General features: G+C 35.6%; 2 protein-coding genes across 3 annotated transcripts in view; one reads left to right on the top strand and one right to left on the bottom strand.

The window, feature by feature from the left end:
• Positions 1-1,412, bottom strand: part of LOC105196167 (homeobox protein araucan) — a 74,090-nt gene extending 72,678 nt beyond the window's left edge. Inside the window, 1 exon segment of the mRNA XM_011161942.3 lies at positions 1,302-1,412. Within this exon segment, the coding sequence (XP_011160244.2) occupies positions 1,302-1,412 (111 nt within the window).
• The window catches only part of LOC105196166 (ankyrin repeat domain-containing protein SOWAHB), a 278,892-nt gene that overhangs the window by 138,951 nt on the left and 115,282 nt on the right, over positions 1-24,659 (top strand). Inside the window, exons 4-7 of one of the 2 annotated variants that reach the window (XM_011161939.3) lie at positions 14,765-14,945; positions 15,099-15,160; positions 18,517-18,900; positions 20,060-20,212. In XM_011161939.3, the coding sequence (XP_011160241.1) occupies positions 14,819-14,945; positions 15,099-15,160; positions 18,517-18,900; positions 20,060-20,212 (726 nt within the window). In that variant the 5' untranslated portion in view covers positions 14,765-14,818. Of the gene's footprint in view, positions 1-14,764; positions 14,946-15,098; positions 15,161-18,516; positions 18,901-20,059; positions 20,213-24,659 lie in introns of those variants that run through there. The other variant, XR_850740.3, reaches the window with a different exon arrangement.

The following is a 24,659-nucleotide window of genomic DNA, read 5'->3' as shown; positions in this document are numbered from 1 at the left end:
TGTACGCGCCAATAAGACGAGTTCGCGCGTGAGATGACAGACCTCGGTCATACAAATATCGAAATTGTCAGAGGCTCGTGTGTTTAAGTGAAGGAGGATACGATTATTATGTACTCGCGCACGGAACAGCAGCCCCCCGCCGATTCGGCCCGGTTTCTTTGCTCAACGTAAATTTCTCATATCACGAATTAATATAGCGTGCTCTTAAATAAGAGATCAAAAACGAACGTTTGTCGATTTCCATAAGTACACTTATGTGTGTTAAAAAAATGCATTTTGTTAATTTAATATGCTAGTTTTGTGTGTTAAAAGTGGAGACACTTTAACATGCCCTAATGCATGTTGTTACAACACATTTCAGCTCATCCTTTTTTACAGTTCAAATACGACGAATGCTACTCCAATTTCGTTCACGTCGCGATGATACGAGAATTAATCTGATAATTTTGCCATAATGCAGTTATCTCACGTTTGACCCGTAACATCATTTCGAGTCAAAATTTACCTTCCACTTTCAACCCCGATTAGACTTTTTTTAACTTCCACTTTGTGTCTCAAAGTGGGAGATATCTGGAAATTGCTCACCTCAAGGTTAAAAATAGAAGTTTTCTGTAAAACCCGTTAAAACTCTCCACAGAGCCCATTATAGCCATTATAAGTTAACTGTAGTAGAAATCTATTTGAGTGTTTGAAGTATCAAAATACACAGTAGAAAATATTTTGTGTTTAAAAAGTTAACATCAATTTTTGGCATATCCGAATGTTAATTTAACATAAGACGTTTGTGTTATTTGAATATTTTGTATTAAATTGATACTCAATATTTCTTAGTATTAAAAATAGCATTAAATTATAAATGAACAAATAACCTAAAAGTGATGTAGTCTTGAAACGTAAATTCTTAGATGAATGAATGAAATGTACGTATTTTTGTAAATAAATTAGGTTTGTGTTGAAGTGATACACTTTTTGCATTAATTTTTTTACAGTATTTATGTTGCTTACTGACATATTCATCTTGTATTAAATTAACATAATTTGAATGGTCCGATTGGCACATGCGCCTTATATTAAATTTAACACAAATACTTCAACTGCGTAGGCATAAAAGATCTAATCAAAAATAGCAGTAAAACTTTGATAACTCGGGATATTTTGCGATGCACTGAGCTTCGCTCTTCCCGCGCTTTCTATCCTCGCACATATTCGACGGACTCGCGTCTCTTACAAAATTTGATAAGTCGCGAAACGCGCTAGACTACAATTTACTGCATTTATAAGATGGAGAGGAGAGCACTTACCTCCTGATGATGAATTAAGAAGTCGTTGGTGGGTTGTGGCGGAGGTGGTTCCGCGGCGGAGACGTCGTGGAGCAGTCCCACGTGATCCCAACAGTCCTCGGACATTTCCATGATCGGTCCTTCCTCCGGCCCTTCGCCTACACTGGATGAGTCCTCCCCCGTGGAGTACGGGGTGAGCCGAACTTCCTGTCCCCTGCGTTTATGACACGTCTTCTTAATTTTCCCGATACACAGCCGCGTACGCGTAGCCGAGGCACGATCGAGTGGGAGGTCCGGGCACCAGTCACTTTCAAAAAATCAAGTCACGTATCCCAGTCACAATGATATCGGCGTGACACACCGGGCGGCCGGTGCACCACCGCCGAAAAGAGGAAAGAGAAGAAGAGGAGACCCCTTCGTACGTATGTACGTGCGTACGTACTACGTAACACACCGATTCGTCGACGTCGGAGTCGACGTGTCGCGTGACCGCGTTCCCTGACGAGCGACAACGAGGCGGCGACGACGACGGCGGCGTCGAGGACACGACGACGGCCGTCGGTGGTGGTCAGTCGGCGTGGAATGAAGTTTGCGCGCGGGTTAGGTTGGGTTAGCCAGCGAGCGGGAGTTGTGCAGCATCAGAGCGCGCGCGGCGAGAGAGACGAGAGAGGGTCGTCGCCGGCAAGAGAGAGGGGGGAGAGGAGAATAGAGGCAGCGGGAGATAGAGAAGAGAGAGAGAGAGAGAGAGAGAGACTAACTGAGTGAGTGAGTGAACGAGAGGGTGAAAACCACGGCGGGTGGGGGGTAGAGAGAGAAGAGAGAAGAGAGAGAGAGAGAGAGGTGTAAGGCGTAAGTCTGCCCTAGTCGCTCGCTTAACCGTGCAGGAGGTGGCGCCAATATAAACCGTACCCCTCCTCTGAGGCCCCCCCCGACAAAGAGCTTGCGTATAATACCTGTATGCGTCTGTTGGTAGACCATTCCGCCTACCAACTACCGTACTGCGGGATTTGTGATCCGTGCCGCCGGTAATTATTGCGATTTCACTTATATCCCGACCCGCTTAACCCCGCGTTGCCTGCTCCGAACCCCCCGTCCCTCTTCCTGACCCCCGTATTCGCTGAGCCGACCGCGGGAATTCGATGAGAGATGCCGGAGTGCCGGGATTAAGGAGAATATTGGAATCGCATCGAGGCTATCTTCTCTGATAGCCCCTCGTGATGCGCGGTAATAAACACGATTTATTTATTTCACAAATACAGGCGTTGTTGAGAGAAAATTTTTGATATCAGCGTTTCGTCAATCTGTAATGACATAATAATTGGAGCAATTTTGCAGAACAGCAACAGACGCGCGATAAAAGGATGGAAATGTCGCATTAATGTAAAAAAAAAGATACACAGAGGAAATGATTTCTTTGGACTTAATAAATTTGATTGTATTCAAACAAATTTATTTGGAATGGTCCAAGAATCCAATGTTTGAATCAATAAGTACTAATAACAGTTATTTTCGTCAAATAATAGATGTTGTTTGGACGAAACAACAAAATTTTTATTCAAACGAATAATGTTTTGCCTAAGCAGGATTATATTGCTGTAAACGGTCTAGCTACCAAGTTAAAAATCCGATACAATTTTTTAAATAATTCAACATAATTATTTTCAGATCTGTATTTCAACCAAATTGTTCTTTTCGTGTCTATATTCATTCTAGAATTATCGTTTCAAAACTGCATCATTTTTCCATTATTTGTTCATGTATTTATAAATTGTATTATTTTAACACTACGAAACGTTAAATTCTTTTATTATTTAAATGTTGTGTGAATTATCAATTTAACACAAAATATTTAAATGACATAAGGATATCAATTGTATTGTTAAATAACGTAATCACGTTGCGTTAAATTAACCCTTGAGTATGTTCAATGCAAAAATTTTAACAAGCGCCGTTTATAGCATAAATACAAAATGTTTTCTACTGCGTATCCTTCCGTGAAGTAATTTAATGGTCACTACATTGCTCCCCCCCGTATCTGCCCCGATCGCGAATATTTTACACGAGTTTACAACGGGTGTCTCGGCGACGCGAGTAACGGAGAAAAAGTGTATCGAGTTTACGTTTACGGGGAGAAGGAAGAAATAACGAATGTACGTACAGGATGTGAGTGCGATGTAATCGAACGAAGGGCTGGAATGCGATATGAACGCGTTAATGCGTCGTTACTGACAGCGACACGATTCGTTCGGATCCCTCCCTTGCACGTTCGAGCCCTTCCATTGATTTACCCCGACGATTGTGTCCGGCTACTTTTTCCTTCTTTTTTTTTTACTTCTCGCTCGCATTTTAATTCCCCCCGTTGCTCCGGCGCTGACTGACGCACGCTTAAAACGTTGCTAATACTCGACACTTGTCAGTCGTTATCATCGCGTGGTGCAGCTCCATGCAACGCACGGCTTGCCCGCGTCGGGGCCGATGATTGATGGAGTCGTATATAAATGTTTGTAATTTAGCAATCCGGTTTGAACGCTCTGGTATCGATACCTTACTCGCCGATTGAATCTTAAACGGCCGCTGCGCGCCAATTATTGGATATATCGCTGGATTACCGCGTAACGAAACGCCACCTGAAATGCATCGTCGAAATTTGCTCTCAATAAACGTCAGTCAATAAATGTCATCGTGGAATCGTGTTGAAAATTAATACTAACGACCAGAGTGTCCGCGTGTACGCGAAGAGATTTTTTAAAGCGATCGATAACCTGATAACACGGAAAAGTTTCTGCAACGTTCCAGGGATGTAACATTTAAAAAACAATTGAAACTGTTATAGTTACGTTACGCAATATCTTTGAAACATTTCTGAAATATTATGTAATTGTTTCGGAGATTGTTGCAATATCCTCTTTGGGTTTATTTGCAATATATTTATCTCACGTAAGAGGTACGTACAATATTTATAATTAATGTATAAAAATACGAATACAAGTCACGTAAAGTATCAATGATGTTATTTCTAATAAAAAAAAAACTATATATCAGTTGCATGATAATCTATTACGTATTTTTTATCGTGATGACTGATGTGACTTTTTTTCATTAGAAATAATAAATCATTTATCGATTCTTCATGTAACGTGTTGTGTATTTTTTAATGTTAATTATAAATATTATACATGCACTAACATAACATAAAAAATGTTTTCTAGTATCTTTTAAGACAAATCTGTTCATCCGTTTCAAATTTAATTAATTCAGTTAAGAATAACTTCTGCACATGCTGATGTGTACCGTTTCGATGAACATTTCGCAACAATACGTTATGCGCATGCATTTATCAGATGAGAAGTCTCAGAAACTTTGCATTTGTGTAATGTTGCAAAATATTACATTGCAGAAAGATTTCATGAATGCATAAGGTTTCAATACAAACGATTGTAGAAATGTTGCAGTTGCAATGTTCCAAAAAATGATAGTCTCAGAAACATTACAAATGTACCGATACATAATTGAAATGATGAAACGTCTTTACAACATAAATTTTCCGTTCCATCGGGCTGGTCGCAAAATGCGCACGAGGTCGAAAGAATTATTGCGACGGATGCTACGCAAAATTTCAAGTTCTTTGTACAGCCTGTACAAAAGACGAGGAAGTCTCAACCCGTCGATCGTCTCGAACGTCACCGATCCGCAGGATTGACACACGTCTCCGGGTAATAAGTAATCTGGCTCACGTGCAAACGATTTTTGTCGCGCGCCGGGCCGCCAGGCATAAAACAAGATTGCCATTAGCCGCACCGGCCAAGGTGCACTTTGTTCGGACCGCCGGTCTTCGACGATAAACGCGCTGCCGTTGGAGTGTTGGCCGAGTCCTCGACTTTGTGTGCACGCGCAGCCGAGGACGCTGGCCGACGAGGACATGTCGGCCCCGGTTAGGTAGGCACCACGATAATATGCATTGCCTATATACCACTCGAGGCACCCCGATCGCGAATCTTTGAAGTTCGCGATGGCTTCCGTCTGTCCGTCGACAAACGCCGGCGCGAGGCCGGATATGTAGTAAAAATTGCGCGCAAAACTGTGGGAAAGCCAAATATACACACGGACGTCCCCTTGAGGGAATCTTTGCCCGTTTTCTTAGCGTGCGTACGTGCGTGCGTGCATGCGTGCATGCGTGCATGCGTGCATGCATACGTGCGTGCGTACGTACGTACGTGGAGCGTAGTATGCGGGCGAGCACCTGTGACAACTTCTAATACCCGGTTGGTAAACGGTAGGCTAGATCGTGCGCTCCGATAACTTCCGCGCTCGCTTCCTTCACCAACGAGCGAGAGACCCCGCGTTTTTTTAGACCCTTTCGATTCATTAGGCGCTATAACCAACGAAATGCTTTACGTTCCTGATATTATTTGTCTCCTCAGCTGTGTCCCATCTGCCATCAATGCTTCTCGTTCAGCATTAATTAATGCCTGTTTCTGGGTGTCCACTCGGCGATGTTTCGTATTATCGCCCATCAGAATATAAGATATGTTCGAAAATACGTGGGTTGAATGAGTAATGCCTCAATTTCTTTTGGATGGACTGGGTGGGAATATTTATATTAAAATTGATAAAAAATATGTATATTATATTTGTGTTAAAATTGATAAAAGAAACACGGAAATAAACTTTAGAATGTGCCCTTTAATTACCTGTACTTATGTCTCAATATAGTCCCTAGATAACTGAATAAACTTCTGCCAACAGATGAACAAGTTTTGTGAAGCTATTTCCATTTCCCATCGCGTATTCCCAGTTCATTCAGCCCTTGTACATTTATCATAATAAATGTATAGGGAAGAGTTGTGACAAATGTGTACCACGTAAGTTTTTTTTTATATTTCCCATTTGATGTACTGATTTGTACGCAAACGAACGTTGCAAATTGTAGCTTGATGTTTCAAATACATATTTTTACAATGTTTAATCATTTAATTTATTATAAATCTTTTTGCAACAAGCTGCGAAAATGCAATTTAATTGATTAGATTAATCGCTTAAATCTAGTAAATTTCTTAATCATATCACCTTTGATATCAATCCTAGATCAAAGTATCGAATTTGTGAATTAAAATAATTAAAAACAGGATTATTAACTAACACTTGTTTTATTAGGAATTATTGTGAATTAAAAAAGAAAACAAATATTTAATGATTAATAAATAATAATAAAAAAGTAAGGACATCGAAATAAAAATGACTTGAATTTATGTTTGCTACTACCATCATATTTTTATTCATATCAATTAGAATATTATTCTCTATTGTCAGTCCTACATTAATATCATTTATCGTAATAAAATTTGTGATGGTTTGATTTAAAAGGAAGCCTGATAGATTTTATAAAAATATCGATTTAATGTAAAAATAGTTGATTAAAAATTAAAATAGTTGTACACTTTTAAAGTATTTGTTAGCACGCAAAAAGCAAAACGTATAACCTGTTAAATGTTAGTGGTTTCGTCTATTATTTATTTTTTATTTATCTTATATTTTTATCACTAAATGTTAAGGAAAATATAAAATATTGATAAGGTACAATTTAAGCAACCCGATACACATTTAATAATAACTCTCCCCTATAATGTAAAATGATTATATTAGAATTTTGAAAGACAGCAATTTGCGCAATTCATATTATTACTGTACGAATACATATGAAATTACAGTAATTGTCTTGGTAAACTTTGTAAACGTGATGTTACATGTGAAAAAATGGCCATCTGACGATCTAAATAAAGCTCGTTAAATGTGTCGGATATTTGTCTTCCGATAATTTTATGTGGTGTCTCGCGATGAAGAAACGATCTAAGGATTCCGCGACGTGTTCTGATACCTACGTGGAGTAAATGCGGACGCGTATACAGCCGTGGCGGCGGATCTCTTCCGGACCTCCCATCGTCCGATCTAACGAGACCACCGGAGGTACGACGGCTAAAAACCGCGCGCAAAAACCAACCAAAGTACGGTCTTTATACGGTTCGTTTTATATCGCGGCCGATTCGCCGAGCGACGCGCTCCAATTACGGACGAATATATACGTCGCTTCTGCCGTATATATTGCCCCCGCGACCCTATCGCCGCTTTATATGGCGAGCGGAGATAGAAAGAGCGCATTATATGTCTCCGTAGTTTGGTCCAGCACGAATTTAGTATTTGCTCGCTCTAACTTTACTCACTGTAAATGAATCGACGAGATTTCTTTATGGTGCAATTTTGAAAGATCATCCATTGACCCCGAGACACGTGCTTATTCAGACTGCGAATCTGTTTGCATTATATCAATTTAAGTAGTTCAGCAATGTACTTTCATCACGTTAACTGAATTATTTTTACTGATGTTATTTTATACTTGCAAATCTAATTCCGTAACTCTAATACTTGAAGCATTTTATTGGCATTTATAGGTCGAGTTTTTAAAAACAAGAACTGGCTTCTGTGCGGAAAAAGTTCTATTTACGTTTGTCAGAGAATAAAATGACTCGCGATGGCGCGTATCTTGTCGTTGCATTTTAAATTTTACTATCAAAATTGTTACTTCTAGCCTAGTGTTCTCTAAAGAAAGATACATTAAGAAAAAAGTTGTTAAATTGATAAAATTTTTTAATTTGATTAAATTTATTTAGTTCACGTACTTATGTATCTAATTTAAATACATAAAATACTTCAACTTTAATTTAAGCATTTATAAATATATTTAACTAAGTATATGAATTCATAAATACTTAAACTGGAAAAGTTTAATCAAGTTGAAAAATTTATTTAATAATTTTTTTTCTGAGTATATGAAAATTTAAAGCAATTTATCGCACATTTTTTTTACCCACGCGTCTCATTTTTTCTCAAAATCGAAGAAATGGCAATTGTTACTGCAACATGAGCATGTTCTCGCGAAGTGTTCACGAGCTAGAACTGCATTTTACAAAATCGTGCGTCCCGTTTTTTCTTAAAAATCAGTGATGTAGATTTTAAATTACATCTAATTCAATGCAAGTTAAAAACGATCGAAATAAAGTTTTAAAAAGTCACCTTAAAATAAATATGCAGCATATGTACGGCCATTTAAATTGGGTACTCGTGTAATTTTTATTTTCTATATTTATTTAATGAATTCTTTATTTTAAAGATGATTTTGTGCTGTATTTGCAATTTTTAATTACATGCAAAATCGTAATTTAAAATTCAAGTGCATATTGCCCCGCGATTCAAGAAAAGAATTACGGTACTAATATCTCACAAAATCGCATATCCTCTACCGCAAGCGAGTGATCGTGTTTCTATTTCAGTCCAAATATAACAGTAACCGCGAATCATAACAGGGCTCATATAATTTCGATAATTGAACTTTTGTTTCGCCGTAAACGTATATGCGAGCGCATATCTGGCGTATTTAGAGTTCAACCGAAACCACTTTTTTTATTTTCGGCAAAATCAAAACCGAATATTCGATCGATCTTTAGTTTTGGCCGAATTCGAATCTGAAACGGAAACCAAAACTTCTATGAAAAATATAAAAATTTTAGAAAGAGATATAAATGTATAAATAGCTCTTTTGATACTCAAAAATTTTTATGCGTAACATTTTTCTCCAAAATCTATTCTTTTTGAGATATTTTAAAGTCTCAGTGCTAATGCTGAAAGCCATAAACTTTCAAGCCTCATAATTCGAAAGTCCTCAATGACAAACTTTACTGTAGCATTTTGCAAAGCTGTCGAAGTCGAAGAATATGCAATAATAAATGGGGATTTTTGAATATCTCATATTATGAGTCCCATGCTTTGCAATTTCACGATCACCAAATATTTCACCATATCTAATATTTATAATTAAGCAAATCATTACATCCTGTATTTTTTTGTTAATACGACTTTATTTTATTACTATTATCATTTATTTTTTAATAAACAAGGTTTAAAAACTCATCTTAATAAATCTTGACATCATCCAATTTCAAAAGTTTTTTTTTTAACCACTCCGCGCATAATCTAATAATGAATTTTCTACTAAATAGATTTTACTCAAGAGTAATAAGTTTATGATAGTATCAATTACATGCGTTTATTAATGTAGCAGAAACCTCATTACTTCACATTAGGAACCTATCCCATAATAGGTGACTTTACCCTATACATATGTACAATAATATGTATTTTTTCTTTAAGAACATATATTTATCACATATACTCAATAGTATTTATTTTTATCGCTCATTACATAATCGAAACCGAATATTCAGTCGGACTCTACCGGTAGGACATTTGACGAGTGCGAATTCCGGCACCTCGCCGGACATGCGAAAATGATATTTATGTTCGATTCGTGCGACGTGATCTTGATGATTAAAACGTCTAGAGTTCGACTGAATATTCGGTTTCGGTTGCGGCCGAGACTAAAGATCAATCGAATATTCGGTTTTGGTTTCGCCGAGAAATAAAAGAAATGGTTTCGGTCGGACTCTAGTTACCGGCCTCGATCTCCGGTTTTACGGAATGCGTCACTCTCTCCCGTTATACTTCTCGCGAATACGGTGGCAACGGCGAGACGGGCAGAAAATCAACGCGGGTGACTACCGACTGGTAAGTGGATTGTCGCAGCTCCTTGGAATCTCGGGTCGGTAGATCATAAGGAGTGCCCTCTGACTCGCGCAGTTTGCGCACCGGACGCGCGGATAAAGCGCAGCGACAACGCGGCTGGTTCTTACGTATGCACGCGAGTATAAGCATAACGCGGAGGAGAACACGGGTAGATGATATCGTAGATGCACCTCGGGACCGGCGGGGCGTCGTCGCGATCCTTTGTCCCCGTTGTTCCCGCCGCTCGTTTCCCTCCTGTCGCGGTCACTTTCCCCTCGACCCCGACGGCGCGCATTTCGCGGGAATATCATCTAGTCTATCTGTGCTCAATCTCGTGCATCAATCCCCCCGAGTTTGTAAAATTGTGTGCGAGCTACCGCCGCGCCGGTGAGGCCAAGGTATCACTGCAAATCCAAGTGTGTAAAACGTGTAGTCACTTTTTACACCTTGTACAATTTTTATGCATTAAATTAAACTTATGCGTGTAATTTTTCTATTTCTTACACGCTTACAGCGCTCAATATTAAATTACGCGTCTAAGTATAAAAAAAGGTTACACACATAAATGCGTAAAAATTTAGTTAGATATAGATTAGAAAATAATTTCATGTTGAACTATCAAAATATAATTACGTAAAATGTTAAAGTAAGGGGATGGTGCTGCTAAAATTTTGGTATTTTAACAATCAACTTAAATATCTGTGTTATAAATTTTTTAATATAGTTTAACATAGTTTAACGTAGTTATTGTCAGATCGGTATTTTAACAAAATTGTTCTTTTCGTGTATTTACCTTTTATTTGGAAACTTCGAGGATCAATTTATGCAATAGAAGCAAGTTATGATTTGTATATTTATAGTCTCGAACTATTGAAACTGGGATGTAAAAAACATCCCAATTAATCATTTACGTTATAAAATTAATCAAGTTTGGTAAAAGTTTTTAAATTTGAAATAATAATACGAGTCTTTTCCAATGAGATATGATTTAAAAAGTATTATAAGCTATTACTATCTTCATAATTATACAATGTAAAAAAACTTTTATAAGTGTTTATTTTTATTGAAGAGTACTTTACATAACATTTATAATGTAATAAATAAATATAATAAATAAATCAATTTTAATAATTTTGTAAGAACAGATACAATGTATAATAAATACATTTATACGATAGCAACTTATTGTTAATCTTATTTTAATTCTCAGTTTGTGATTTTTACACCCCAGTTAAAAGCCATTCTTATTATATGTTATTGTCGACATTATTTATTGATGATTTATTAATGATTTATTAATATCTAAAGACAATGCATATACAAATTTAATCAATATTTTCTGCAAACAGTAAAGAAAATATTAAACAAGTAGAAGAGAAACACATTAAGTAGCTTATTATAAACATTTCTAGAAAATAAAGAAATATTATTTTGAATTTATTAATTTTTAGCCTAAGTGATCACATGCGCGCAAAAAATGGGACTATTTGGGAATTAAATTTTTAAGACATAATTATCTTCAGATCTGTATTTCAGCAAAATTGTTTTTTCTGTGAACAGTTTTGCTAAAGTGTCTAAAAGTTTAGCTGAACACAGATCTGAAAATAATTTTGTTGGGCCATCAAAATTATTTTTAATTGTGTAGTATAGTCAAATTAGTTGCTTAGAATGTCAAAACATTTTGCAATCATACCTTGCTTATCATACTTGAATGTTCTACATAATTATTTTCATAATTCAACAAAATTATTTTTAGACCTGTATCTAACTAAATTTTTTTTTAGCAAAACCGTTCTTTACGTGTGTATCCTTTTGCTTCGTGAACACTTTGCAACGTATGAAAGGTGTGCAGTTCTGATTAATCGCGTAATATAATTAAAAATTTTTTTGAATATGAGGTTGAGTTTCGCGAGATGTTCGGAAGCGAAAACAACTATGTTTATGCCGAAGTCAGAGAGAAGGATGTTCGTGCGACTGTTGCGGGCCGCGCTCGATCATTACTCGTCGTTTCATTAGAATATCGCCGATAAAGGGGGTTTAATTACAAAGGCACCGCTTCGCTTCCGTTCCACGGATACACATACGCGCAGAGCTCTGCGTGCCGCACGCATATATACCCGCCCTTCTGGCACTCCCGCCCTCCTCTCTCGGTTTACGTGTATTTCTACACATCAAGGGTGATTAGTAAGGTCGTTTTCTTAATCACGAGGCATCGTTAATAAGAATCGCCGCTATTACAGGCGCGTGATTGTACAGCTAACGAGAGCTCCGATGGTGTACACAAGGTGCACCGTAATAGTTTTTAACCCTTTGGAGAGACGGGGGAGAAGCGGAAGTGAATACATATTCCTTAATTTTATACCAGCCACATAATATATGCGCATAATATAACGGGACATAATAATGTCTATAATATGTTTACGTAACGCAGCATATATATTAGAACTCACCAAGTTGCGATGTACAAATTAAGATTAAATATTTTGACGATTCATTCTTCTTTTTCTTTATCAATATCTACGATCGTACGCGTCTAAATGAAAAGGCTAACGTCTCTCTGTCACGGGATACGTGTCTCGTATTCTCTCTCTCTCTCTGTTATGAGGCAGCTTTGAAAGTACATGGGAAATTACGGTCGATCATAAATTAAGGCAGAATTTATCGCGTCGGTTACTAATTGGTCGTTGAATAAATATAGAGGCGCGTGTTCCGGACGGTGCTCCGCGCCAACGCTGGCAGGGACAGATTACGATTTCGCCTGAACGTCTGTTAAAAAGGTTTCGCATGAAGCGCGCGTGTCGTGCGTTTTGATCCTATCCGATCGTAAAGAGCTTACGGCGGGAAAGCGTTAAATGCACTCCGACGTTGCGACGCCTCCATTAATATGTGCCGGCGCGTTTAAAATACGGTATTTAATCCGGTCGACGGGAACGGGGACCGCCGTTTGCGCGAGCGGTTGGAAATCCGTGGAATAACGTGATCGCTAAAAGGCTTTTGAGAATCGTCTATTCGGCGCGCAGGTGAATAATATATCGCGAACGAATGCATTAACACGGATAGATACTTTCGCGGCTATTAAATATATATAACGTTCTGTATATTTATTGATCGTTTTGGCGAATTTCTGAGCCGTTTATCAAGCACAATTAGCAAAGCATGTTCACATCCATTTAAAACTAAAATAGCAATATATGCTTTAATATGCGTGTGTATGTGTACAGGTATGTTTTATAATATGTGTACATAACATGTGAAATAAATTTAGGATACAAAAGTAAGACAAAAAGTTCATATACAATATAGGTCAATTCCACACAGTTAATGAGATATAGATTTTTTAATTACATTATAACAGGCGAAAAATTATACCAGGCATTTATAACTATTATTAGTGAATTTTATTATTTCATAATTTTATTGTAAAACAGCAAACTCTTTTAATTATATTATTTGATCAACATGTTTAAATGTTTTCTGCTTATAAATGTGCTATTGCTCTTTGTACCATAAAAAGCTGCCAATTAATTTGCCTAAATTTAATAATTTTTTTTAAATTAATACAGTTAGTAATGTAATAATAGTCACATAATAAAATTATAATTCACCAATAAAAGTTATAAATGTCTCGTATTTTTTGCATGTATGATATTAATAAAATTGTCTGTAATTTAGTAACTGAACTGAATTGATCAATAATATATATGAATTTTTTGTGTCCTGAATTAATTTTTGAATTAATTTCTGAATAATCTTGGAAATACTCATATTAGGAAGCACCTTGTATATATAATACATTATTTTTCGGAAACACTTATAATTTTCTCTTATTTCAAGAAATGTTAAATTTAAAAAAAATTTTTAAATATTTTGAAAAAAATTATTCGGGAACATTTTATTATAACAAGAAATTTTTTTTTGTTTCCTGTTAACTCTTTAATTTTGGAATTAAAAAGTATTTTATAAAAATAATTTTTACGTAAGATTATTGCAACAAATCATTAGACCATTAAAGAAACGATTTTAAAACTTAGATAGCCTGTTTAACTTTCTCGTTCATTTTTATCTGATGCTTCAGTTAATCTATAGTTAATCTACAGTTTCTGTTTATCTACAGTCCTTCGAAGTGCAATAAAAGTGTTGAAAAAATTCTAATTTTGATTTTTAAATGATGTAGAAATAAAATATCGTAGAAAAAAAATTAAAAAGAAACAACACATTTACGTCTCTATCTCTCTTCTTTAAAATACTTTTAAAAACTTATCTATATATTTTTTTAACAAGACACTTAACTTTTTATGACATACGAGAAGTGTTCGCAAGTGTTCCCGAATTTATAAGCAGCAGTGTTATATACATAAGTATATTGTTATTTTATTTTTTAACTTGTATGTGTATATACGAGCAAAAATTATTAGTATAACGTTATTTATAATCTCTTATACATTTGGAAACAAATTGTTGAAACATCATTCTCCAATAAAATTATGATTTATAATATGTTTTGATTTATCTTGCAATTTACATTTGAAAACTACATTATTTTTATGTTATTTCTTTATTTATTCATAAATTGTATTATTTTAACTCACTAAAAATATTGAACATCAATTGAAATAAAATATTTAAATACACTCACTTTATGTTAAAAATTTTAATCAAGAGAATCAGTTTTAATATATAAATACAAAATGTTTTCTACTGCGTTATTATTATTTATAAGTATTTCGTGATTATTCTGCAACATTTACGTGTGTACGTTTGCTTATGCGCGTATATAAAAGAATGAATAGAGATTAAAAAAAAATTCAATCAATCGATGTCATTCGACGCTCGTTCTCGGCGATAACTACAGCGACCTTTGTTACCAACAGGTCGGACTCACGTCGCGGACGACCGTCAGCGGCTGCAGAGTCAGTTCGTCCAAGATGGCGACTCCCACTGAGCTGTCTCTGGAGGAGATTCGCAATTACCTGCTGGAAAACGGGGGCACGACGCGGAATCACGACCTGGTGAAGCATTTCAAGCGGTTCCTGACGGACCCGGAGACCCGAGGTGGGTTGCGTTTACGTCGCCGAGCTCCGCTCGCGGCTGTCCAGCTCGCGAGGCGTGACCTCACGCGCGTCTATCGTATACTCGATGTAAACACGTAGACGGCTCATGCCGTGGTGTTCAGCGCGGTGTGCAACGTGCGATTTTACGTTACAGTCGAGGCGAGGAATCGTTTCAAGGAGTACGTCAACATCCTGGCCACCATAAAGAACGAGGAGGTAGGTTACGAGTCCTCTGTCCCCCCGTCGTCCCCGCCGCGATTCCCTTTCCGTTCCGATAGGAGCGACTTGTTGCGCGCCCGACGCGGCGTTGCCGGCTCCGCTCGGCCCCGATCAGCTGAAGGCGTGCGATCAGCTGAAAAATTTCTCCCCGGTACGGATCAGTCGTCACGTTTATTATGAATTGATCTTTCTAGACTTTGGAGTTGAGCACTGTAGCGTTGTATTCACTTCGGTCTTAGCGAACATTCGGAGGGTTATCACGTAAATATGTGCTATTGCGGTTCTCGAAATGAAAGTTGCTGTTATTACAAAAGCTGGATAAAGATCGAAAGAAAACCGCGTGATTTCACCGGTCGCGGATACTATTTCCTTTTTTCTTTTAAACTACGCGTTAGGATTGAGGATTGCGAATTGAAAATTAGAATTCAATCAGATAAATTTGATGCGTTCTAATTAAAATTTTATACGCAGAAAAATTTATATTTTTGTGCTAAGAAAAACGATTTTTTTATTTTTCCTTTTTAAAGTAATAATTGTTTTTAAAAGAATGTTTTACTGATAATACTCTTAAAATAACTTGTCATATTTACTTGAAACAAGTAATTTATTTAAAATAAATTGTGTGCATATAGAAAAATATGTACTGTAAATTATTCGATTTAAGTAAATGTTATTTGAATTATTTCACAAGTTTGTACATCCTCAAATTTATCATAAGTTTATTATAACCTCCAAATATATTAATATATATTTGGATATAAAAAAAAATCAGAATTATAAATATATTATAATTTTTAACTTAATATTCTTGATTGAAGTATCAAACTAATATAATAATTGCTAGGACTCTCTCTCTCTCTCTCTCTATATATATATATATATATATATAGAGAGAGAGAGAGAGAGAGAGAGAGAGAGAGAGTCCTAGCAATTATTATATTAGTTTGATACTTCAATCAAGAATATTAAGTTAAAAATTATAATATATTTATAATTCTGATTTTTTTTTTATACAATTTTATAATATTCTTAAAAAGAGTATAAATTTTTTTTTAGGTATATGAGTTTTTTTTAAATTAAATTTATGATGAGTATATTTTAAAACTATCAAGAAAAGTTTCTTAATAAGATAATTGTTATTTCAAAAAAGAAAAAAATAAACTGAGTAATCGTTTTTCTTAGCAGTAGTATTAATATTTTTTTTGTGCAAGAACATTTAGAAAAATATTATTCTCATACTAAAAAATTATTATTTTAATCTTCTTTTTGTAACAGTTATCTTTGCAAATATTTTCTTGGTAATAGTCTTAAAATACACACATCAATACATTATTTTAAATAAGTAACATTTACTTAAGATAAACTTCTGTGAAGTAAATTATTTGAATTAAGTATAAATATTATTTATTTCACAAGTTCATATAGCCATAAATCTGTCAGCCATAAATCTGTCAGTTCATCATAAGCTTTAAATTTTAAAATATATTCTAAATCTTAATAATATTAGTTTGATACTTTAATGAAGAATATTAAGTTAAATAAAAATTTGATTTATGATTCTGATTTTTTTTTTATATAATTTTATAATATTTTTCATAATAATTTATGTACTTAAAAAAAGTATAAATTCTTTTTTTAAGTATAATGAGTTTTTCTAAAATTTGTGATAAGTATATTTTATAAGACAATTATCAAGAAAATATTTTTTGTTGATAATTGTTACTAGACGAAAATTGTAAATTGAGTAATTGCTTTTCTTAGTAGTAGAATTAATATTTTTCTTTATAATAACTTTAATTCACAATTCTCAATCTCCAGTGCTGGTATTGATTCAGGTCTACATCCGAGTGACTATCCATAATTTGAATAAACGGAGAAAAAATTATAAAAAGAATCTCTTGAGCGAATCTTAGCTTTTAATATTGGTTAATTAATATTTGTAATGTTTTGAAGAAATCTTACAATTAAGTTTGTTACGTATTAATAATACTGTTATCAAAATCAATTTTGTACTTGAATTGAAGTAACGATAATACATTATTTTGTATTTAGATAAATCAATGTAAATTTTAGAAACAGTATAATTTTGGAAACAAGAAGGTGATTTTAGAGAAATGTAAAAAATTTTAAAAATATATTGTTATTTTTTAGAGGAAAATCGTTAATATTGGTACCGTTTTGTTTTTGGATAATATTTCTTAAATACAAGTTAAAAATAAAACTTTGAGAAACATAAATATAAATTAGAAAGTGTTTTCTGTTAGATGGTATAACAGTTTTTATAACACTAACATCGTATTTTATTTATTATAATTAATGTTTTTGCATCATAATGTGAAATGTCTGGGGATTGGGTTCCAAAACTAATACCCTAGGCAGTTATTACATAGCAGAATTTTGATGCAGCCTTGTAGGAAAGAAATTAACTATAAAATAAATTAAAATAATTGTCAAATAATAAAATATGTTTTTATATATTAAAGAATAAAGTTTATAAAATTAAAAAGCCAGAATTGAATCCTTCCACTTTATACGGTTTTTTGGCATCTTATTAGTGGATCTGTCGTTATGATGCCATTTTTTTTCTTTACGGTATCATAAAGAAAATATGAAAAATTCATGAAACATTTGTCAACATTGTAGATTTCGTAGTTATTGTCTATTCTCACAGAGAAATGGTCCGCTTTACGCTGCACAGCGATTTTATGTTTAAATTACGAGGAAAGTCTAAAAAAAAAAAAAAAAAATAGTGTTGGAGAAAGCTATAAATATGTAAAATAATCTAATATTATTAATATAATATTCCTTGTTGTTTTAACTATGCAATTTGCAAGAGAAAATCGTGCAAAATTTATTTTTGTTTTTCAAGAACTTGTTTTTAACAGATTTTATTTAAAAAAGCAATTAATGTATAATTATTTTTTAATTATTTAAAATCATGTTTTTATCAGTATTAATGTAGTGCAGTGTTTAGTTTTCGTGAAAGAAAACGAGACTACCGCTTTAAGGGAAGTAAGCCAGTATTGACGACTTTTCTCTACTATTACATTATTTATTTCTTACATTATTTATTACATTTCTATTACAAGATATTTTATTAATACCTTTATTAATGTTTATGTTTTATTAGAGAAAATTTCGTATATTCTGTTTTGGAGAAAAAATTTTTGGAAAAGTATGTGATAATGAGAAATATAGGATTTTTAATTAATTCCCGGGATTAAAAAATTTGTCATTTTTTTGATAATTAATGTGAAGAAAGTAAAATCACCGAAGCAGGGGTTTAAAAAATCTCTGTCGCTCCTGTGGAGTCACCTACGCGGAGTGCTCTCAAAGTGAACGTTTCTTAACAGGGTGAAAAGTACTTGGTCCTCAAGAAGAAATACCGACAACCCTTCTTAGACCTTTCATCCCCCAAGCAAGTGGGATCCCCCCTCGCCACCCCCGATTTAGCCACTTCGCCTCTTTCGCCACTTTCTCCTCTACGCGAGCCTCCACCTTATCGGCCGCCACCCCCTGCACCCCTCAGTCCGTCTTCGAGTAGTTCTCACGTGAGCCTCGAAGAGAGTGCTACGTCGATATCTATTCGCGTAAAAAATGGCAATTTGGCGGAGCCTGGTGCATCGGCGTCGTCACCACCCGTTCCTCCGCGTCGCAAAAGTCAGGACAAGCTCAAGGTGGAGAACAAGGAGAATGTCGACAAAAATAGGAACAGCACCTCGGAAACCGTCATTAAGGTAAATTTTTCATTGACTATCTTACAAATATGCATCTTGTGTTTCCTTGAAACTCATGACCGTTATCGATGTCGTCATACTTGCATGATTATCGCGCGGAAACGATGTATCATGTTGGTGATAAACGATTATTTCTTTCTGTGAATTCGTAATCAAATACGATGTTACAATCATTTGATAAGTTTATTAACTTAAAGTTTATTAAATTAAAAGTTAATTTTGACAAGCATTATTATATTAAATTAGAATTTCGTAAATTTTTAAAATTAGTTTATTCAAAATAATTATAAAGTGGACCATGAAACAAATTTAATATTTTATTTTTAAATTAAGGTTATATCAAATAACAAAGAAATATTGTTTTTTATATGGAAATGTATTTTTTCTTTCACAATCTTTTGTTTATACAAATAAATTTTTAATTTAAGAAGAAAGTTAATAAATTGTACTTTATGTGTTTCAAAAATAACTAATAGTTAAAGTTAAAAATTAAATAATTTTTAAAATTAACTAAGTTAGCTGAAAGTTAAATGTTTTACGTTATTATTTATTTTTAACTTTTTAATTAGTTACTACCCAATTTTGGTCACAACAATTTGACATGGTTAGGACAGTTAAATATCTTATTGCGCTTTAGCCACGATTTTGTGCAATAATTATTAACACGATTGAACTATTAACTTTTTGAGTGATACAAACGTATACTTATTACATTCGTATGATTCTTGTTCTAAAGTAGTGTGCACGTTTGTTGTACTTTTATTTCTGTTGTTTCATATTACATTTCTAATCTTACTAAGACTTGTTACTTGTATAATCATTTGTGTATTATCGTGTAAATTTATAATTATTATTTTCATGATTTTTTTTTTTAGAAAAACTCACCGAGCTTAAAAAATCACACTATTCAAAGAACTAAATGTTTTAAATAAGAAATTTTACATGATATATAATTACAGTATTATGTTATACAGAAATTTTTTCAAGATAATATAGTTTATATATAGTTTCTAGTATTTTAATAATACTATCATGATTGTCCATCTATCATTTGTTTACATCTCTTAAAGGCTTACTTTGATTGTCCTTCTTGGTTGTTATCTGTTATCGATCGCGTTTGTATGTTAAATCTGAAAATTGATAAACTGATAAATTACAGGAGGATGAAGTAGTAACGACGACGAATCCCTCCTCGGCTGAGCAGCTCAGCGTTCGCGAACGGATGCAACGCTTCAATCGAATGGCCAGCGAGACCGATCTTCATGCCCGGCATAACGATACAACTGTTCCTGCTAGGAAACGAGCAGATAAGGTAAGTCCAGCTTGTTTTTATTTTACAATTGTACATGAGCACGTGTGAACCGCTGCAAATAATATAGAGTCGCAAAAGGCAAAAAGAAGAATAAATTTTGAAAAATTCTAGACTTTAGATAATTTTGTAAACAGTAGTATAAAATTATAGGAGATTATAGAAAAACGCGAAAATCTTTTATACGTGGAAAAAAAATATCGGAATCTATCGCACAGATCGCAGTGTACGTTTTTGGGGTTTATCATGTGCCGTCTCTCGGGGGAAAATGTTTGTTACACCTCCGTTTCTTGGCGAGAGTTGAATCATGGCGATCGTCGTGTTGTGACATCGCCAGGCAGCTTATGTTTTCCAAACACACGCGGGGACACAAAGGGTTCGGGGTCTCGTATTGAATTATCCCGCCGGGGCTTTAAATACTACGGACGAGCGATTCGGCACGGAACGATCCACGCGCGCGGCTGCCTATACATCCTTCGAAGGGCGGGAGGAAGGATGCGGTATGTACAAGGCTGGCTGCTCATCTTGCATACCGAGTAGGCTACTAGGAATCCTTTCTCCATATCCTTTACACGCGCACTCGCGACGGTTCTCCCTTTCTCGCGTTCTCTCCCTCCCTCCCTTCCACTCTTCGCGATCTCCCGTCTCTCTCCCTCAGTTTATCTGGTCGTTCGTGTGCCGTTTATCGCGGCGGAGCAATATTCATCGCATTTGAATATCCTGCGGGCGGTATCTCGCGTAGCGATCAGGATGTTGCGCCGATGTTGCCGTAAATCATAATTAGCCGCGCCTGAAAATTAAAAGTAGAGGAGGAGGGATCTCGAGATCGCGGGGGGAACAGGCTCCTTTCCGCCGCAACCAACAAAGTTGGATGAAGTACCAGGCAGGATGTGCCGCCCGTCCTGTACGCGGCCCCGATTCTCCATCATAATTTCGATATATTTATCGGATCTCACGATTAAAGGCGCCGACCGGTTAGGACGCTCCACAAAGAAGGAAGAAGCGGCCGTTTCACGCTTCCTTCGACCGATTACGACCGGATCGTGCTCTCGACTCGTCTTGCGCGTGGCTGCGGCACTATTTATTTGATCCTTTTAGAGATGAATTGTAAATCTCATACTCGTACTCTCATTGTTGGTTGAAAAATATATTTTATTTGAAATGTGAAGTTATTAACGCTCTACTGTAATCCTATTTGTTTCTAGATGACATTAAAATTATTTTATCATTATAGAAATTAATTATTATACAAAGCGTATCGTATTTACAATGACGTATTTATAATGTCTTGACTTTACAAAATCGATTTTTCTTCCGCGAATGAAAATTTGGATAAAATGTTAACGGGCACCGAAAGATTTTGACACATTCTGTCTATACGACAGTTTCACTACAAAAGGAAACTGTTTATTGCCGCGTGTATACATTGAATGGCCCGTGATAATTATGTATTACTTAGACGGTGAAGCCCGATCCTGGCGGGCCGCCTTTCATATACAATTTGACCCGGCCGGCCGTTAATTTTTATTGCTTGTAAGCGCGGAAAGGGTTTTCGGGTCATGCGGGGAGAATCCTCTCGCCTCCGGACATCCTGTAATCTCCTGGGAAGCCCGTGGGTAGAGCTCGCCGGCCTTTCTTTACAGTAATTATCATGCAACGTAGCCGCGCGATTCCGCCCTTTGCATCCCTAATGACCGTTTCGTCTAGCGCGGTGTCGCGTGCCGCGCCGGTCCGCCGGTCAATTGCCGCGTCAACACGTTCTACGTAGTTTTTTATCATAATTTCTTCGAACGGCCGATCGCAAGTCATTGAACGTGCGACAGGTTCGTCATTAATAAAAGCTCACGATAGCACGGAAATAGGGGGATGCGAAAAGGTTCGGACGAAAAATTTGAAATAGTTGATGTAATAACGATATTTTTTAAATTAGAATTTTTTGATTATTTACAAGTTTTCAATTATTTTACAACATGATTAAGTGATATTTAGACTGATAATACAATTAGAAAAGGATGTGCCATTTCTGGTCACTGCAAATCTTGGTACTTTGAATAATATATTTCTGTATCAATTTTTAAAATACATTTCTCAGTTTTACACGTCGAAATAAGTTGTCGGACTTGAAACATAATCGCAAATTAAAGCTGGAAATAATATCACGAATTAAATTGATCGTGAATAATAATACTACAAGCGTTTTAAAACATTTTAAAGAATTTATCGCGAAAATATCATTTTGGTTAGAGTTCACGATCAATTTAATTTGTGATATTATTTCTATTTTTTATTTGCAATTTAATTATACTCCGTATCTTAGTGCAATTTATAAAACTAAAAAAATATGTTAAAATATTGATATATAAATATTATTCAACACTAGCATCCGCTATAACCGAAAATGGTATTTACTTGTAAAAACATTTAATTGGATTAACAGTTAATTGGATAAATTTTTGAACTTGATTGAATTTCTTCAATTTAAATTAAATATATGTAGTTAAGTTAAATATATAAATGCTCAAATTGAAGTTTAAGTATTTTATGTATTAAGTCAAATACATAGTTGAATTGAAAAAAATTAATAAAGTTAATAACTTTTTTCTCAATGTATTTATTTTATTTTAATTGAATATTTGTTCATGTAATTATATACGTTTGATCTTTAGTATTCGATAAAAAGTTTTTGCGCTTTTAATCATTAAAACATAATGTATTACATCAATGTAATTCACAACTAATGCGACCATTTGTAAGCGTTATGCTTTCTCAAGTAAAGTTTCTTTTCTTATGTAAATATGAGCGAGTGTGGCGAAATGCTTTACCTTGTCATACTCTCTTGTGAGAGACTCTTGCGGTTGTTTCATTTTTTTTTCTTGCGAAACGTTTCTTTACAAAAATAATAAAGAGTCGTTATATCTTCGTGCGTGTCAAAATTTGAGATCCGCTATATTTCTGGCAATCCTTCGTTTTGTAACATGGCGATTTATCACCAATTGGAAATAAAAGTATTGACAGTGTTTATTTAAAAATGTTCGCAAAGTAAGAGGAGAGAGAATCTCTTTACATCGTGAGTGCATCTCGCTTGTACGCTCGCATATATGCGCGCGCGACTGCCGACGACGCCTTCGCCGGGACGCCTAACAAGAAGCTCGCTTTTACTTCGGCACCTCGAGGACGCGTTCTAATTAGGATCACGCGTGTTCGCCTCTTATGCGGAGGGCGAGTCTTGTCGAGCGAGCCTCGTCCCTTTCCTCGCGAGCGCGGCAAAGAGAGAACGAGAGGGTGGAAACTCATCGTAAAGGCGCCTAACACGGCCATGCCGAACTTGGAATTTCTACCGTATAGTTCCGCATACATTAGGGACCTTGGGTGAAACTTGGAGGGTAGTTTGCCTCTCGGCAACGAAAGCAGGCGGGGGCTGAAGTGAAGCGCAGCGTGCTACTGAGGGACGACCGAGGGGATATGGGGAGGGGAGAGGTTGGGTGTAAACCGCACAAAGTAATCTTACAGAATGTATATGCAAAGAGGTTCAACGGCGTGGCGAGGCGAGGCGAGGAGAGGTAGCGAGGGCACAGCTTGCACATGATTCTATCCGCGACAATCTCGACAAGACACCTCCGCAGGCAAACTTACTTCGTGCAGCTTACTTCCGAAGCATTGTCCCGACTCTTGATCGAGGTTGATTATTCCGTCTAATTAGCTTTTGTACAATATTTCTAATTCTTGTTTGTCAAGTAAACTGTTTGAAAATAAGGCCTCGTACTTCACATGTTAACATTACAGCTATCTAAAAAACTTGGATGGAAAGAAGATCACTTTCGCATGTTCATTAGCGCGAACACGTTTGCGAAGATTTTTCTCTTTGCAAGTAGTTTAGATTCGAAATGTTAACGCAAGTTCAACGGAGGTTAACTTGAAACTGTTTCTTTGAGCGTGCAATTGCACTGGTTATCTTTTAAATCTAAATTGTTGCTGTTTCTAAGTATATCTAAGTGTCAATCTGTTCAGCGAGCATAAGCGCGCCCCGTTGTTTATTCAAGAAATATTTCTGTCATTAATCAAACTAACGGCATAGAGCACTTGACAGGTGCACCTGGCCGTGGTGGTTTAAGTGCGTTTCTGTGAGAAGAGAAACAGAGAAAGAAAGAACGATGGATACGGAGGAAACTATTTATTCATTCCAAGTGGTCAGCAGATACGCAGATAGCACGAGCAGTGATGGAAATAAAATCGTTTACATCTTGTTCCTTTAATTAGGCAAATTCACTCGGGCAGGAGTGCCAGTTGATAAGTGTCTTTCAGATAAGCCCACTCATTATTGTCGGGATTTATTGATATAGCCGAGGAACGCGCGAGGTATATCCTAACGCTCTCTCTCTTTTTCTTTCTCTCTCTCTCTCTCTCTCTCTCTCTCTCTCTCTCCCGCGTAAATTCTTTTCTTTTTCTCCAT

Source organism: Solenopsis invicta, chromosome 9 (genome assembly GCF_016802725.1).
Source record: "Solenopsis invicta isolate M01_SB chromosome 9, UNIL_Sinv_3.0, whole genome shotgun sequence".
Taxonomy (NCBI): domain Eukaryota; kingdom Metazoa; phylum Arthropoda; class Insecta; order Hymenoptera; family Formicidae; genus Solenopsis; species Solenopsis invicta.
Note: the sequence above shows the minus strand (reverse complement) of the source record. Positions and strands in the feature narration are given on the sequence as shown.